General features: G+C 39.3%; 2 protein-coding genes across 2 annotated transcripts; both read left to right on the top strand.

Annotated features, from left to right (window-relative positions):
- Window positions 1-3,686: 3,686 nt before the first annotated feature.
- Window positions 3,687-9,724, top strand: CR88 (Chaperone protein htpG family protein). The gene is made up of 19 exons (XM_021959406.2): window positions 3,687-4,128; window positions 4,474-4,547; window positions 4,770-4,895; window positions 4,979-5,072; window positions 5,219-5,302; window positions 5,427-5,570; window positions 5,775-5,891; window positions 6,250-6,297; window positions 6,386-6,460; window positions 6,611-6,715; window positions 6,871-7,011; window positions 7,415-7,507; window positions 7,678-7,755; window positions 7,853-8,107; window positions 8,347-8,449; window positions 8,589-8,763; window positions 8,863-8,968; window positions 9,156-9,245; window positions 9,336-9,724. Exons 1-19 carry the CDS (start codon window positions 3,859-3,861, stop codon window positions 9,522-9,524), a joined length of 2,367 nt encoding a protein of 788 aa, XP_021815098.1. The 5' UTR covers window positions 3,687-3,858; the 3' UTR covers window positions 9,525-9,724.
- A 776-nt stretch (window positions 9,725-10,500) lies between these two features.
- On the top strand, window positions 10,501-18,086 carry LOC110757731 (DNA-directed RNA polymerase 1, mitochondrial). Its single transcript, XM_021959431.2, has 18 exons — window positions 10,501-11,643; window positions 12,147-12,401; window positions 12,484-12,617; window positions 12,729-12,795; window positions 12,958-13,016; window positions 13,125-13,242; window positions 13,424-13,537; window positions 13,846-13,977; window positions 14,055-14,471; window positions 14,926-14,976; window positions 15,263-15,333; window positions 15,584-15,668; window positions 15,793-15,945; window positions 16,023-16,097; window positions 16,415-16,504; window positions 16,628-16,790; window positions 16,890-16,993; window positions 17,389-18,086. Exons 1-18 carry the CDS (start codon window positions 10,822-10,824, stop codon window positions 17,497-17,499), a joined length of 3,021 nt encoding a protein of 1,006 aa, XP_021815123.1. The 5' UTR covers window positions 10,501-10,821; the 3' UTR covers window positions 17,500-18,086.
- Window positions 18,087-18,088: the final 2 nt, after the last annotated feature.

An 18,088-nucleotide genomic window follows, 5' to 3' on the forward strand; every position in this document is an offset into this window, starting at 1 on the left:
TCTCTTTGTATGTCTCTGTGAGGCGGAGAGTTGGACATCGGATCATGAAAAAACATTTCCGATTCCATAAAAGTGACATCCAAAGTGACATATGTACGACGACTGGAGGGGTGATAGCATCGGTATCCCTTCTGATGGGCAGCATAGCCTACAAACACACATCTGAGAGCACATGGATCAAGTTTGCCACGTTGATTCTTATGGAGGTGGACGAATGCTACACAACCAAAAACTCGGGGCGGAAGCATCTGAACGGAGGGCAAGGGCCCATGTTGGGCAAGTGCTTGTAATGGAGTCCGGAAGTCTAAAACTTTGGAAGGCATTCGATTGATGAGGTACACTGCGGTGACTATAGCATCATCCCAATGGTGGCGAGGAACATGAGCGCCAATCAAAAGAGCTCGTGCTGTTTCAAGGAGGTGTCGGTTTTTTCGTTCCGCAACACCATTCTGTTGGGGAGTTTGAGGACAAGTGGTCTCATGGATGATGCCATGTATCTGGAAGTAAGTCTGAAAATCATGGTTGATATATTCACCCCCATTGTCAGAACGAAGGACTTGAATCTTGGTAGAGAATTGAGTTTCAATTTGCTTGTGAAATGACTGGAATATAGGGAACACATCAGTTTTATTTTTCATCATGAAGAGCCAAGTCATGCGGGTACAATCATCTACAAAGGTGATAAACCACCGGAAGCCAGAAGTTGTAGAGATAGGTGAAGGACCCCAAACATCAGAATGTATCAAAGCAAATGGAGCAACACTTTTATTTGTACTTGATGGATAAGAGACTCTGTGACTCTTGGCTAAGATACAAGTATCACATTGGAAATCAGTGGTACAGGAATTCGAAAACAAATCTGGAAATAGATGTCTCATATAGCCAAAAGACGGATGCCCCAAACGCCGGTGCCATAACCAAAGTTGTCGATCCTTCCAAGTCGATGAGTGCTTCACACTATGTGCCCTTCCCATACTGAAATCATCCACATAGTACAACCCCCCTCTCTTAGTACCACGACCAATGATCTCCTTGGTGAGAATATCCTGAAATAAACAAAAATCGGGATACATGAGTACACAACAATTTAGTTGCTCAGTAGCTTGGCCAACAGATATCAATTTATTAGACAACGATGGGACAAGCAAAGTATTTTGAAGAGTAAGGGATGGAGAGAGGCCAATGGTTCCAGCACCAATCACAGGAGAGGTAACACCATTTGCGTTGGCAATACTTGTTCGTTGTGGTGTGGTTGTGCTTAGAAAATCGGTTGGATCAAACGTCATATGATCTGTGGCTCCTGAATCAATAATCCAACCTGTGGAGTCACTTGTATATGATGTATGAAATACATATCCACAGTTACCTGAGTTACTGAAAGATGAAGAGTCCTTTTCTGATGTTGAGGTAGACTCTTCATGAGGAATTAACGTTACCAGAGGATCCGAGGTGACAAGGGCAGCACGACCCGTTCCTCCAGCAGCAAGTTTACGAGCCTTGAGACCATCCCACCAATCTGGATAACCATGTAGTTTAAAACAAGTTTCTCGAGTGTGCTTTGGATTCCCGCAGTGAGTGCAACCACTCCCATCTGTGGGAGCCTTGGGTCGAGAAGGTGGAGTAGTCTTATTGGCAGCTGTCTGTAGCTGGAGATGAGCAGTTGGAATTGGGCGAGAGGGTCGGTATGTTCCTTTTGTTACCAATCCTACTCCGGTTGGTGTTGGAGCTCCTAACATCACAGTTTGTCGGATATCTTCTCGTCGAACATGAGCATAAGCTTGCTCTACTGTAGGAAATGGACTCATTTGGAGCACATCACTTCGGGCTTTGTCTAGTCGATCATCCAAACCATCCAAGAAAATATAAACTCGATCTTCTTGGATGATATCATAGTATTTTTTGATATCCAACTCGCACTTCATCTCATTTGGACGGCGAAAATCGATTTCTCGCCATAAGCCTTGGAGATCATTGTAGTAAGCTTCAATCGAACCTCCCCCTTGTCGCATACGGGAGATTCGCCTTTTAAGATCATACACCTGGGAGGTGTCAGAGCCATCAAAGTAAGTTGTGGCTATTGCGTCCCAAACTCCTTTGGCCGTCGAGAATCTAATGAAGTTGCCAATTAACCTTGGCTCCATGGAGTTGATTAGCCACCCTTTCACGATTGCATTTTCTGTTCGCCATCGGTTGAATGTCGAGTCCGTCTGAGAAGGTGCTGGGAGTTCACCAGTGAGATATCCCAGCTTATCCTTGCCAGCAACATACATCTCAATAACTTGAGACCATAAGGCATAGTTGGAGCCATCCAACTTAATGCCAATTTGTGCAGGAGAGGTTTCGTAGGTAATAGTCGGGGTCGGGGTCGGGGTCGTATTCGATGTTGATGCTTGTATCTTCATCAACTCAGCCATTTGAGCAGCAAATTCGGTGAAAGTAGTAGGATCGGTGGTGCTACTTTCAACATGGGAAAAATCATCTTCTCCCATGATGGAAACAACAATTCAAGACTAGAGTCAGCAAGATCGCTGCTCTGATACCATGTCAAAACATAGAGAATATTGAGAGAAGAGAGTGGAAAGAGTAGAGAGAATGAGAGTTGTTGAATATTTTCTGATTTTCACTTATGTTCATTACTTACAATCAACACATATATATACAAGTTCCTAAGACATTAGTCAAGCCCCCCAAGTTAGGCAACCAACCAAGTTAGGCAACCAACCAAGTTAGGCAACCAAACTAATTAGGCAACCAAACTAGTCAAGCCCCCCAAATATTGTAGGTGCCAAACATAGTAGGTGCCAAACATTAATTGACTATTACTAGCCACATTAATTGACTACTAGACAACATAATTAACATAGACAAATTCAACATATGACAACTTCTAACACTGTATTGTTGAATGTTTTGGTACATAAGCTACAGTAGCTCTGTTTTATATTGTACTAGTTTTGATATACTTGAGTTAGCAAGAGGAGGGGAGAACTGCCACAAGACATGGAAGCAGTCTGTCCCCCCCAGAGAAGAGATGGTGTGTGGGACTGGGCACACTGAACAGTGTTCCAGCCTCTCTCCTTTTTCTGAATCGGGACTCTGAGCGTATGGATCTAGCTCTAAGGCCCAAATGAAAGGCCTTGTAATGATTCAGTGTGTTGTTTGCGTCGGCGTGCCACCATCTTCAGTTCAAACACAAACATATCAAACATTTAACTTTGTGATCATGTTCTGCCTGAAACTAATTTTGATCCAATACTTGTTTTAAGGGATTTCTCTCATAGCCCCATCACACATGTTGCCATGTTGGTCAAAGAAAAGAGACCATATACCATATGAACATGAATTGAGTGTAAAGAATTGAGTTTGAATTTCTTCAAGTGTGACTCAAGTCTCAAGCCTTTTACTTCCCATTTTTGAACCTCAATTGGTGCTTGGAAAGCTAATACAATCCGCAGAACATGCAAAGTCATATTGTGTAGTAATTTGTGGCTATTGCAAACATTTTAATTATTAATTAGATATTTAATTGGGTTGGAAATTTGGAACATGATCAAATTCCCAGTAATAATTCAAATTTTGGCAATAAAAATGAAAATAAAATTTTAAAATAGAAGAGGATATTGTTGTGGTAGCTGAAATGGCAGAATATAGGCCTCACAATTCCGCAGAACAAAGCTCCAAGTCCAAACAAAAGGGAAAAGCCCCAAAGTTTTGATCTTTCTAGAACACTCCAACCTCCTACTTAAAACTGCTAAACCCTCACGAAGTCACAAGGGTTTTTACATTTTTGAGACTCTGTTTGACACAACACAACACAACCATCGCCCCCAACCCAACATCTGTTAGGTTTAGGGTTCAATGGCTCCAGTTCTAAGCAGAAGCTTAGCAACTGCTTCTCTAGCTTCACTTCCTTCCTCATCTCCCTTCACACTCAGGAACCCCAGCAAGGCCTTGAGCCTGAGAAGTGCTTTTGTTCCTCAAAATGGGCTCAGGAAGGGCTTCTCTTGCGGTGGATTGAAGTGGAAGCTTGAGAGCAAAAACAGAGGAATATCTATTCGATGTGATGCGGCGGTTGCCGAGAAAGAAGCCACCGATACGCCCGGTGAAAAATTCGAGTACCAAGCCGAGGTGCGTCCCTTTCTCTGTTTCGATACATTTTTGGTCTTTTGGATTATTACTCAATTGGGTTTTGAATTCTATTTACTCTCTGTTTGGTTTTGGAACTCATCAACTACAGCTCTGCAATTGCAGTAACCTAGTGACTAAAATTTATAGGAAATTTATAGACTTTTATGCATTTTTGCTGTTTCCTCGCAATCAAAATGGACGCTTTGGTACTAAATTATGTGTCTTTGTCACTGTTGGATAGAAAATGATATTTTTTAATCGTCTTAGTATTCATTACTTGTGAGGATTCGGTTATTGGATTTTGAGTTTGGAATCGAAAGTTGATGACTTTGAAACTAATTGCAGGTCACTCGCCTAATGGATTTGATAGTTCATAGTCTATACAGCCACAAGGAGGTGTTTCTTAGGGAGCTTGTGAGGTAAGCTGCATATGCCTAAACTTCAATGAAACGTGTCATTCTGGTGACTCACCTATAGGATATGCTCTTTCTGCTTGTAGAATTTGCTCCTTCGTTTGTTCTTTAAACTTTTCAATCACATAGATTTTAGATGAGTATCGTATAATTTGCTCACTATGATATGTTTTGTATTTGCCTTTCTTTTGGTGCATGTGTTGACTTTACTTTGCTTTCTTGTTCCAGTAATGCAAGTGATGCTTTGGACAAGTTGAGATTTTTGAGTGTGACTGAGCCCTCTCTGCTTGGAGATGCTGGTGAGCTACAGATACGCATCAAACCTGATCCAGATAATGGGACTATCACTATAACGTATGTTTTTGTAAATCTTTGCTTCATTTTTGTTCCTGGATGGATTAGTGGAGGTAATTGAAATCTGATTCTCTGACTTTTAGGGATACTGGTATTGGAATGACGAAAGAGGAACTCATTGACTGCCTTGGAACCATTGCTCAGAGTGGTACTTCAAAGTTCTTAAAGGCTCTGAAGGTGTCCCTCTCTCCCTTTCTCGCTCGCCTCCCACAACCGGGCATTAGAGTTGAATGCATTATATTTCAGTTTGTTATTTCCATGTGAATGATTTTTGAGTTTTTTGATGCTTTTGAAGCTTACTTCTCAGCCTTATATTTTGGTAGGAAAATAAGGATCTTGGTGCAGACAATAGCTTAATTGGTCAATTTGGTGTTGGGTTCTATTCTGCTTTTCTGGTCGCTGAGAAGGTGCAGTAGGGTTTTCACAATTATTTATGCGTTTTTCTAACTATCTGCTTTTAGCTGAGCTTTTAACGTGGATGGCTTTTCCTGGGTAGCTGCTAATTGGCTTGGATATATTATACAAAATCAGGTTGTTGTCTCTACAAAAAGCCCAAGGTCAGACAAGCAATATGTTTGGGAAGCAGCGGCTGACAGTAGCTCTTATGTAATTAGGGAAGAAACTGATCCTGAAAATCTCATACGCCGTGGAACACAGATCACACTCTATTTAAGGGTACCTTACCTGCTACTTCATTTCTCTTTTCATGGCATTTGGTCATTTTGCATGTGACTTTCCTTGTTTATTGGGCGTTGAAGTTATGCCCAGAAATTGCCAGATGTTGACACATTAAAGTCATTATCTTTTGTTGGGACAGTCCTTTGCTTATTTTTCAATTTATTCTGATGTCTTACCTTAAAGTTAAATCTCTTCTTGCAGCCGGATGACAAGTATGAATTTTCAGAGCCAGCCCGGATCCAGGGTTTGGTGAAGAATTACTCGCAGTTTGTTTCCTTCCCCATCTATACATGGCAAGAAAAATCAAGGACTGTTGAGGTGAGTACTTCATTTTCTGCTTTGTCAAACCCTTTCCCTCTATATGGCAGGTTTTGAAGGGATTAGTAGAATTGGATTTCTACATGTGGTTCATCTTTCCCTAAATGGTTGGACTGTTACTTCTTTATTAGTTGAAGGTGCATATCAAGTGTACATTGTAGGTGATAATCAGAAAAGTATTGTTATCAAAATGTGACTCTCTGGATAAGTAGTCTTTATTGGCTTGACCTTGCAAACTAATCGTTGAGGCTATATTTCTTCTATACCTCGCAGTTATATGCTTAAGAAGTATCTATTGTTCATATAATGAAGCAATTAGCCCTTTTGCTGGTTCTCATTGGGTGGAAACTTTTGGCAGGTGGAAGAGGAGGAAGAACCAAAAGAAGGAGAAGAACCAAAGCCACAGGTAATTGACATAGGATTCCTGATTGTGGGAAATGTAGTTTTTTCTCATCAACTTATACAGTGAAATAAGTAACTTTAATTCTTACCAGGGTGAGAAGAAAAAGAAGACAAAAACTGAGAAGTATTGGGATTGGGAATTAGCAAATGAAACGAAGCCTATATGGGTGAGTTGAAGGCTTAGCGTTATTGATGTCATGGTATATGTATTTTAGATTCAGCATGGTCTGTTTGCCTAATGTGTATGTATTTTCTTGTTATATATTTTATAGCCTTTTTATATAAAAAAAAATAATTTTGTTTTTGTTCTTCTGCAGATGCGGAATCCAAAGGAAGTTGAAAAAGACGAGTACCATGAATTTTACAAGAAAACTTTTAGTGAGTTCTTGGATCCAGTTGCATACACTCACTTCACCACTGAGGTACTGAAATGGCTTCTCTCTCTCTTGCTCTCTCTCTCTCTCCCTCCATCCCTCTCTCTCCCTATCTCCCCCATTGTCTCGTTGTCTGTTGTTTTAATATTGGTCGAGGCAGAAAATTTAGCAGATTTGGAGTTTTAACTTTAAAATCCGCGCAGGGTGAGGTGGAGTTCAGGAGTGTTCTTTATATTCCTGGAATGGGGCCTCTTAACAATGAGGATGTAGTGAATGCAAAAACAAAGAATATACGTTTGTATGTGAAACGGATATTTATCTCAGATGATTTTGATGGTGAACTGGTACGTTTTGATATATTGCAAAACAATGTGAATTTGAGCATCCATTAATTCTTCGTCTTTGTTTCATGTTAGTGGTGATCTTCTTTGTTTCATCTGTATTGCAAATCCATTGTTGACTGTTTAATCTGTATTTAAATTGGAAAATGGAGTATTCCTTAATACTCTTTTAGTTATGACATGTTCTAATCAAAAGAAGAGTTGTTTTATCCATCATCAATGGATTTGTTTGGATGTTATAGTCATTTCCCTCTGCTACGATTGTGCTAGTTCAGCATAAAAGTGGTCTGTTGATGGCATTTAACTTGTGATGTACCATCCAGAATGTTGAAAATACATTTTGGGGTTGATGCTTATTTGTTTGGAAATATGGTTTGTGGCTGTAATACCTTTATTCTTTTTGCAGTTTCCTCGATACCTGAGCTTTGTTAAGGGTGTGGTGGATTCAAATGATCTTCCTCTTAATGTTTCTCGAGAGATTCTTCAAGAAAGTCGAATTGTAAGCCTTAGTTTTTCCACTATCTTTATGCATTTTGTGAAGGGAATGCTTTTATTCTTACAAATTTGTGAATGAACATCTCTGTAGCATTTAATATTTAGTTCTTTGTTCTTGCTATGTGCTTGGATATTTGTATTATTTCTTCATCTCAATCTGTCTACCATTTTCAGGTAAGAATTATGAGAAAGAGACTCGTACGGAAAACATTTGACATGATTCAAGAGATTTCTGAGAGTGAAAATAAAGAGGTTGGTGGCAGCAATTAAGTTTGTGTTTTATTCATCAATTCCACCTGAAAGGCTGAAAATTGTTATTAACTTGGAAAATGGTTGAACGTGATCCCAGGATTACAAGAAATTATGGGAGAACTTTGGCAGGTTTCTAAAGTTGGGATGCATCGAGGACTCTGGAAATCACAAGCGCCTAACACCCTTGTTGCGGTTCCACTCTTCAAAAAGTGAGGAAGAACTGATAAGCTTAGATGATTATGTCGAGAACATGCCTGAGAACCAGAAGGCAATCTATTACTTGGCAGCAGACAGTCTGAAAAGTGCGAAAAGTGCTCCATTCTTGGAAAAGTTGGTTCAGAAAGATATTGAGGTATCTGTCCTGCTGAATTTGGGGGTAGTCCAGTAGAGGAACAACGGTGATTGGTATAGAAAATCTGATTTGCATGCTAATGGTAGAAAAAGACAAGACGATTATGTTTTCCTTTTAAATTTTTAGGAGGAACGGAAATCTTAAACATCATTAAAAAATAATTGGTTTCAGAAACAATTGTTTTTCCTTCATGATGAGTTTTCCTCCCCAGGTTGCTGATGCTGTTTCTTTTGTCACAGGTTTTGTATTTAGTAGAACCTATTGATGAAGTGGCCATCCAGAACCTACAGACATACAAAGAAAAGAAGTTTGTAGACATTAGCAAGGAAGATTTAGAGCTTGGTTAGTACTCGCCCCTAGTTATTTGGAAAATTAATCAGCATGTTCAGATGTTATTGGAAGTTGTTTTACTATGTTCAGCTTTGTGGCTTCCCTCTTGTTATCTTTCTCATGTTTCTCACCAAAAAGTTTATGATACCAGGTGATGAGGATGAGGTCAAAGAAAGGGAAACTGAACAAGAATACAATCTTCTCTGTGACTGGATAAAGCAACAACTTGGTGATAAGGTGGCGAAAGTCCAAGTCTCAAAGCGTCTAAGCTCATCTCCCTGTGTACTTGTTTCTGGCAAGTTTGGATGGTCTGCCAATATGGAAAGGTGGATTTTTGTTTGCACTAAGGATACATACCAAGAAAAGTGCTGGTTAATTGTTACCTTCCCTTGCTATGATTATGATAACAAATTTTTCTTTTGCAGATTGATGAAAGCACAGGCACTTGGCGATACTGCAAGTTTGGAGTTCATGAGGGGCAGGAGAATATTGGAAGTTAACCCAGATCATCCCATCGTTAAGGACCTAAAGGTAGGATCATGAGACTGCTCTTATTAAACAGTAGATCGAATATGCGAGATAGATGCATCAAAATGTGAATGAGAAAAACAAAAACAAAAACAAAAATTTCATGCTTTCATGTGGTGTCAGGAGAACTATTCCTGACTGGAAGTAGAAGACTTAAAATCACTGGATTGACAGTTGTTTTCTACTGCAGGCTGCTTGCAAGAACGCCCCTGACAGCACAGATGCCAAGAGAGCTGTAGACCTTTTGTATGATACAGCATTGATCTCCAGTGGATTCACAGTAAGGAGCAAGCCTTTGTTTTTCCTTTGTTGAAATGTCATAGTTTAGAGTAGATTTATGCCATTCTTACTTCTTTCTTCGATGATGCAGCCTGACAGCCCAGCTGAGTTGGGAAACAAGATATACGAGATGATGGCAATGGCCCTTGGAGGAAGATGGGGTAGATCGGAAGACGAGGAGGCAGAGACGGTGGTAGCTGACAGTGGTGCGGGAGAATCATCTGATGCAGTAATTGAACCATCTGAAGTGAGGGCCGAGAGCGATCCATGGAGTGACTGAATGTCTGGCAGAAATGATGTTTTAGATAAATTTTTTGGCAATATTTGATTAGCCTTTAGAAGAAAGCATACGGTCGCTAACTTGGTGTGAGGGAAATGCATGCCTTTGGTTATGCGGACCTATGCTTTTACCAATTTCCACCTTACGAGAAACAATTCAATATTCACAAATACAGAGGACTCGTTTTTTGCCTCCATAAATATTTTCATGCATGAAGAAACTGGAAAACGGTGGCGGTCTTCATGCTCAAGATGTAGTAATTGAAATTAAAATAAATGATCCACCAACTCTGCAGAATATAACATCTTCCACTGCCAATGCAAGTTTCATGGATCTGGTTAGTCTAAGGCTACTAAATTTGTAACCTAGCTCATTCACTAAAACAGAGGCCTAGGCAAGGAGACGCTCAAATTAGATTCTGGCCACTTCGTGGAGAAATTCTTGGGTCCGGCCGGTGAACTACATCACCTGTCCACACATAAACAAGAGAAACAAGAGAGTCTTCGGATGGGTGACGTGATCCATCTATATGAAAGAAAAAAAATTACACAAATAGATAATTTGATCAATACTGATTAACTAATTGCATAACAGTAACATATATACAAATTAAAGAAGTGATTAATACAACTAGTGTCGCTCACTTAAGGACTTAAAAATGAGGACTTGTGAGCAACTCTTTAATACAAGCCCTTAGATTAATCTAACGGTACTTGTTAGTAATTTAAATGCTCTCTCGTATCTTTTGTTTTACCAAAAACAGAAAAAAAGAAGAACACGTTGAATTAGTGATACACGTTTCATCCCTGCAAGCTCAGATAAGAGGAAGGCCCGAACGACAAACCACGATGGCAAAGCCCAGCCCATGGGACCATATTACTGCTATTAAATGAGCCCAATTAATCATTCCGGACAACCCACGAACCGACTTGTAATTTGAGTTGTAAAACAGGTCGACTTGGAAAATCTCGGGTCGAATACACAACGGCTTTATCAGAAACACAGAAAACGTAGGTTTAAGGAGGGTTTAAAGGCGGCTACTCAATCCAGTCACACCCTTCCTCCCTGCCTCCTCGATCGCTCGAGATCGCACTTTTCCAATTCATTTGTAGATTTTTTGTTTTTAGAAGTAAAACTTGTAATTTTCTTATAGCTTCCGACTTTTTTCTCCGATTTTCTGCTTCTTCGACAATTTAAGATTTCCCTTTTTGATTTCCCGTATCATATTTTCCATTCCTCTGTATCTTTCAGCACCTGCAAGTCGGATTGATTAATTTGAAAAGTTTTTCTGGGAAATATGTGGAGAAACTTGGCTAAACAAGTTGCTTCGAGAAAGACCAATCTCTCCTCCCAATCTCATTTTAGTTCCCCTTCTTCTACTTCTATGATATTTTCTCAAGAATCGAGCTTTCTCGAGAAGGCCAGGCATTTCGATGCTCGGAAATGCATAAATAATCGGATTTTGGTAATGGGTTTTCGTCAAGTTGGTGATATGGCTTCTCAAAAGGACGAATTGGGCAGATGCAGTTCACTGAATCCAAGTTTCCCTTATGGCATTTCTGGGTTTTGCAACTACGCCAAAGGCTATGCCAGTGTTGCCGAGGCCATTGCTTCGACAGATGGCGAGGAGGACTCGTCGGGGTCTGAAGAAATTCAGGAAATGTTGGAGGATTTGATCAGAGAAAACAACAAGGTGGAGTCCCATTTCAAGCAGCCAAAGAGAGTGGTGGTTGGTATGGGACTAGGAAAGTACAATCTTCTAAGGAAGAGGCAAATAAAACTGGAGACGGAGGCTTGGCAAGAGGCGGCCAAAGAGTACCAAGAGCTTTTAGCGGACATGTGTGAGCAGAAGCTAGCACCCAATTTGCCATACATCAAGTCATTGTTTCTTGGTTGGTTTGAGCCTTTACGAGATGCCATTGCGGCAGACCAAGATTCCTGCAAGCAAACTGGCAGTAGACAGAGTCATGCTCCCTACTTTGATCACTTACCGGCCGATAAAATGGCGGTTATTACAATGCATAAGTTGATGGGGCTATTGATGACAAATAATGGTGGAATAGGCAGTGTCAGGGTAGTCCAAGCTGCTTGTGCGATAGGTGAAGCCATTGAGCATGAGGTCTGTGAGCTTAGAATTTTCTTATTTCGTAATTCATGTTTGATCTTTATTTTTGACATATGCGGTTCAAATTCACCAAATTTCTTTCTGGGAACATTGATAGGTGCGGTGACTTTGATTTTGGTTCTAAGTTTGCTGTAGTATGAACAATTTGGCTAGAATTTTAATTTTAGTTATCGGTCAACTATCAATTTGTTAGGTTTGGTAGAAACTCATTACTTAAATTCCTTATAGACACAAAAACGTGAACTTCCATTTTGTAGGATTATATACACAAAAACATGAACTTCCATTTTCTAGGATTACATGTATTGCCTTTGTATGAAATTGAGTCGTCTGGCCTCTCATGCCTCCATGACTAATTGAAGGCTTTTCTCATTAGGTAGTCATGCTTGGTTCAGCACCCAGTCAGATTAGCAGCTAAATATTATTGACATGCTATTTTCCATTTATTTGTTGGTCTTGAACTTAATCAAGTTATATAAAATGATCATGTGTATCAGGTTAGGATACACAGATTTTTGGAGAAGACAAAGAAGAAGAAGAACACTACTGATAAGAAGGCTGAAGCTGATTCTGTTCCTGTGACCATTGAACAAGAGAAACTGGCTGATGAACAAGAGAAACTGGCCAATGAACAAGAGAGACTTAGGAAAAAGGTTAACAAACTAATAAAAAGGCAGAAAATGCAGCAAGTTAGAGGAATTGTGAAGGAACAAGAAGACTTGAAGCCATGGGGTCAGGAAGCCCACGTTAAGGTTTGTGATGTCTATAGATTCAAATAAGCAAACTATCTTCTTGTTATTGTTGCTATATTATCTTAGTGCTTGTACTTTCCAGGTTGGCTGTCGATTGATTCAGTTATTGATGGACACAGCATATATACAACCTCCAGTTGATCAAATAGGAGATGGTCCACCTGATATACGCCCTGCATTTGTACATAACCTTAAGACTATCACTAAAGACGCACAGTAAGAAATATTTGATCTTTGTATTGCTTAACCCCGCTCTCTATCCCTCTCCTCCTCTTCAAATATCAATTTATTTATTTATTTTATACTTCTCTGGGTTTCTTGTAATAGGAAGACCAGTAGGAGATATGGTGTTATAGAGTGCGATCCATTAGTTCGCAAAGGCATGGAGAAAACTGTAAGTTGAACAGGTTGTTTGGCTCATGCTCACGATTCTAGGTTGTTTCTTTAATGTTTTTGTTCTTGTGTTGTGACTAACAAGGGCAATAATCTTACTTTTTATTACAAGCATATGAATACCTGAGTAGCAACTGTACTAATTTATGTTCTGTCCATGCAGGCAAGGCACATGGTCATGCCTTATATGCCTATGTTGGTTCCCCCTATTAATTGGACCGGGTATGAAGTATTTAGATTAGCTGGACTTCTTAGTTTTGAAGCAACTAGCGAAATTAAGCACTTTGGGGTTTTAGCCAACTCTTATTGCCTGTTGGTATATTTTGGCAGGTATGACAGAGGAGCATATTTATTCTTACCATCCTATGTAATGCGAACTCATGGAGCGAAACAACAACGTGAAGTTGTTAAAAGGACTCCTAGAAAGCAATTAGAACCTGTTTTTGAGGTTTGAAAGCCCCAGGATCTGTTACTTTTAGTTTCTGCACTGCATCTTCTCCTGCATTTAGTATTTGTGCATAAACTCTGTTTCCTCAGAAACAGCTCTTAAATGTTTACACCAGTGCAAGGGTTCTTCACTTGAAATTTTTGGAGCTTCTTCTAATCTCTTAATTGTTCTCTGTCTTTAGGCCCTGGATACTCTTGGAAGTACCAAATGGAGGGTAAACAAAAGGGTACTTGGTGTGATAGACAGGATATGGGCTAGCGGAGGCCGTCTTGCTGACTTGGTTGACCGTGAAGATGTGGGTTATGTTTAACTGGAATTTTTTTGAGTGGTGATTTCCCCACTCCAATTTTATCCACTTACACTCCATTTTATAACTAAAAAAGGAGTGTAAGTGGATAAAAAGGGAGTGTGGAAATCATTACCCAATTTTTTTTTTCCCATACTTGGTGGTGCATACCTTTCCTGTGCTTCTGGGCAAAAGAAACTGGTTTTGTTTGACAGAAATTCTATTGTTTTGCTGCAATTTGAAATTAACATGTAATTCAGCACCTTGGTTTTTATCGATAAATGATTCACCTTCACTTTTCTTCCTGCTTTAAAAAGGTTCCTTTACCAGAAGAACCAGACACAGAAGATGAGGCAGAAATCAGAAAATGGAAGTGGAAACTTAAAGCTGCAAAGAAGGAGAATAGTGAGAGGCACTCACAGCGGTGTGATATAGAACTTAAACTTGCTGTAAGAATCATTCTTGTTAAGTTGAATAATCAGTGCTATTGGATACTCTAATACTAAGTTTCACTGAATCGGAATAGGCATCTCGAAAGATGAAGGATGAGGAGGGCTTCTACTACCCGCACAACCTCGATTTCCGAGGTCGTGCTTACCCCATGCACCCATATCTAAACCATCTTGGTTCCGATATGTGCCGAGGCATCTTGGAGTTTTCAGAGGGACGGCACCTTGGAAAGTCAGGCTTACGCTGGTTGAAGATACATTTGGCTAATTTATATGCTGGGGGTGTGGACAAACTCTCCTTTGATGATCGAGTAGCCTTTACCGAGAATCACGTAGATGAAATTTTTGATTCCGCAGACAGACCTCTTGAAGGAAGGCGCTGGTGGTTGGGTGCAGAGGATCCTTTCCAGTGCTTGGCAGCATGCATTAATCTCTGTGAAGCATTGAGAAGCCCCTCTCCAGAGACTACCATTTCATATATGCCTGTCCACCAGGTAATTCATCTCTCAGAATATTCTAATCATATTCTACAAACAATTATAACTTCATTACTTTATTCCGAACCAAGAAACTACCAAAATTGTGAATTCTACATGGTTACAGTTGCATCATCTGGGAAGTTGAAATCACTTCCGTCTTCTGCTGTAAAAAGAAATGTAACCAAAAGGTTTAATTGGTTTGGATTGAATTTCCAGGTACTAAAATGAAAAGATTTTAGAATCAATAGTGGTTGGTTACGCATTATAAAATGTTATGATGGATATCATTGGTGGAGAACGATTTTGAGATTTCTATTTGTCCTGTTGCCTTGTCAACTGTTTCACTTTTATTGAAGTTGAGAGACCATTGGACATCTCCCATGCTTTGCTATGTTTTGTATTTAGTGATTTGGTACATATGATTCTGTTATCCAAAAAATTGATCTCAGTTCTCTTTTTGTGTTGCAAGGATGGCTCATGTAATGGTTTACAACACTATGCAGCCCTTGGAAGGGACAAGGTAATGAACCCTTTTATTGTTAAAAATTAAGAAAAAAGTTCAATATATTTTAGTTTTAATGTGAAGCTCTTCCAAATCTATGATCATAGTAGTTCATTCACTTGCACCACCGTGTTCATCTTACTCAGATGAGATCTCCAACCCGAGCCTTTTATGCACCCAATGACAGCTTTTGTGGTTGATCACATTGCTTCGACTAAAAGAAATTCTTTACCGAACAATTCATTTATATCTTGGTGATTGTGTGAGTTTTTGTTTGTTGATCAAATTGCTAATCCTTTTTTAGCTTGGAGCTGCTTCTGTAAATCTCATGGGAGGAGATAAACCTGCAGATGTTTACTCAGGAATTGCTGCCAGGTAACTGTTACTTTCTCCGAGTTGAGTTTGTGAGCAAAAATTCATTTTAGCATGGCATATAAGCATTTGCATCTTTTGCAATAATATGAATTGGATGTAGAAAACTTAGAGGAGTCAGCAGCCTAATTCATTCCCTAAGAATATTTGTTTTAAAAAGAAGATTGAAATTTGTTGTTTTCCCTAGAAATACCGCTGATAAGTGACATCATTCTTGTTAATTTGTCTGATGAAATTTTTTGTGGCTATGCAGAGTACTCGATATAATGCGCAACGACGCAGAAAAAGATCCTGCCACTAATCCAAATGCATTGCATGCTAGGCTTTTAATTAATCAGGTTAATATCGTTAATTGTGCTTGCCAAAGTATTAAGATTTTGAGTAATTTTCTTCATTTCTGTTTCTTCATTGCTGCTTAATATGATGTTTCTAATGCTTGGCTTTGGTGATTGGAAATTTTAGGTGGATCGTAAATTGGTGAAGCAGACAGTTATGACGTCTGTATATGGTGTTACTTACGTTGGTGCACGCGAACAAATTAAGAGGCGATTAAAGGAGCGTGGTTCCATAGCTGATGACACGGCGCTGTTTGCCGCAGCTTGCTATGCTGCAAGGGTTAGTGAAAGAAACTATAGTGTGCTTATGTGTCCAATGTCTATGTGTCTGTACTTATTTTTTTACTGTGTGAGCAGACCACCTTGACTGCCTTAGGAGAGATGTTTGAAGCTGCAAGAAGTATTATGAGTTGGCTTGGTGAATGTGCAAAGGTATGTTTCATCTACTTTGTGGTCTGTTTGTACCTCATAGTTATGTGTGAATGGCGTGTAACTGTTAATGACTTGAAAGCTGAGCACATGCACAAGGTACAGATTCGGATTCTATGTTTGATTAATGATATTAGTATTGGACCTGTTGGTTTTAAGTTACTTGCTTTCTAGCACCTGCACCTCTGAGCACAAGTCTGAAATTTCATACTTCATTCTTCTTTTGACTATATCTTTTTAAGACATCAATTCTTTAAAGTATGAACTGATTCTGTGTTGTTCTTATACTAGTTCTGACAGTCATATTTGAACATAAATAGGTGATAGCTTCAGAGAATCAACCAGTTCGGTGGATCACTCCCCTTGGACTTCCTGTTGTACAACCATACCGGCAATTAGGACGGCATCTTGTAATATTTTAAACAACTTCTTAGAACTTCAAATGTGGCCATATATTTTACTTAATTACAAAAGTACCTTAAAAACATTTAAGGCCAGTATGTAACTAAGATACCACTTGGAATTGAATGCAGATTAAGACTTCCCTTCAGGTGTTGACATTACAAAGAGAAACTGACAAGGTCATGGTTAAACGGCAGAGGACAGCCTTTCCCCCGAATTTTGTTCACTCCCTTGATGGTTCCCACATGATGATGACTGCTGTTGCCTGCAAAAAGGCAGGCTTAAACTTTGCAGGTTTCTACTGTATTCTTATTTGCTATTTGTTTTCTCTCTTGTATAGGCTAGTAGCCGTTCACATGTTTGGAGGTTTCCCTATAACTGCTAATGATACAGGAGTGCATGATTCATATTGGACGCATGCATGTGATATTGACGAAATGAATAGGATACTAAGGGAGAAGTTTGTTGAACTCTACGAGGCACCGATACTGGAGAATGTGAGTATCTTTACTTGGTGTGAGTGGCTATCCTTGTTTAGTAACAGATAGGCTGCTCTGTCACTTGTGAGATTATGATTCAACAGTTCCCCTTGTTAGAATTTATTTTCTATAAAATTAGTAACGACAAAAAAATGTAACAAATGGTGACATTAGATTAGAAATAATCCTTCACATGATAATTAAAAAATAAAGGGGATTTCGAAGCACACTCCTTTGCTTGTCATCACAAAAGTTTTTACTTTTTAATAATTCATGGGCTATTAAAAGAAAAATATTTCCAGCTTTTTAAATTGCATTTCGTACTGTGATCCCAATTTTCTGTAACTTATGAAATTGAAATATGCTCTTCCCATGTTATGTTGCCTATTTAATTTGTACTTTTATGTTTACAGTTGTTGGAAGGCTTTCAACAGTCTTTCCCCACCTTGACTTTCCCCCCCTTACCAGATCGCGGAGACTTCGATCTCAGAGATGTTCTTGAATCTCCCTATTTCTTCAACTAGTCTGAGCCAGATGATTGTTAGGCAGCAGTGCCCTTTTTGCTTGTTTTAGTTCCTTATATCATTCAATCACAAGGTGGTCCAATTTAATTTGTATGAGATTGTCAAGACAAGTTCCCTGCGTGATGTCAAAGGAGAACAATTCTTGTGGAAAAAATCTTGATTTGACTGCTGCTGTCCATTTGCTGTCCGTACTCTTGTACATATGTCGAGACAAGCTATCTTCAAGAATTAGCTGGAGATATCCCAGAGGGCTTGGCTGTCTTCTGCACCCACTATTTTAAAAGGATTGGGGAAACAAGATGGTCAACATGCAGCATTTGAGAAACGAACAGCCACATGTAAATCAGAGCAAATTAAAGCTTCAAGAGCATGAAAAACACTTGGTGAGTTGATTCAAACAAATGGGCAATGGATGGTAGATGAATATTGTGGAGGTCTTAACTCTTCGTAGATGACGAGTGCCATAGATATGGGTGGGTGTATGTTTATTAGTGGCTTGCATAAAAGGTCAACATAATTGTTGTCAAGTTCTGTTTGTATATTTTGTTCCGTTGATTCATTTCAAAGGTAGAGAATAAGTTATTGTACT

The sequence above is a fragment of the Prunus avium genome, chromosome 1 (genome assembly GCF_965620075.1).
Source record: "Prunus avium chromosome 1, drPruAviu1.hap1.1, whole genome shotgun sequence".
Taxonomy (NCBI): Eukaryota; Viridiplantae; Streptophyta; class Magnoliopsida; order Rosales; family Rosaceae; genus Prunus; species Prunus avium.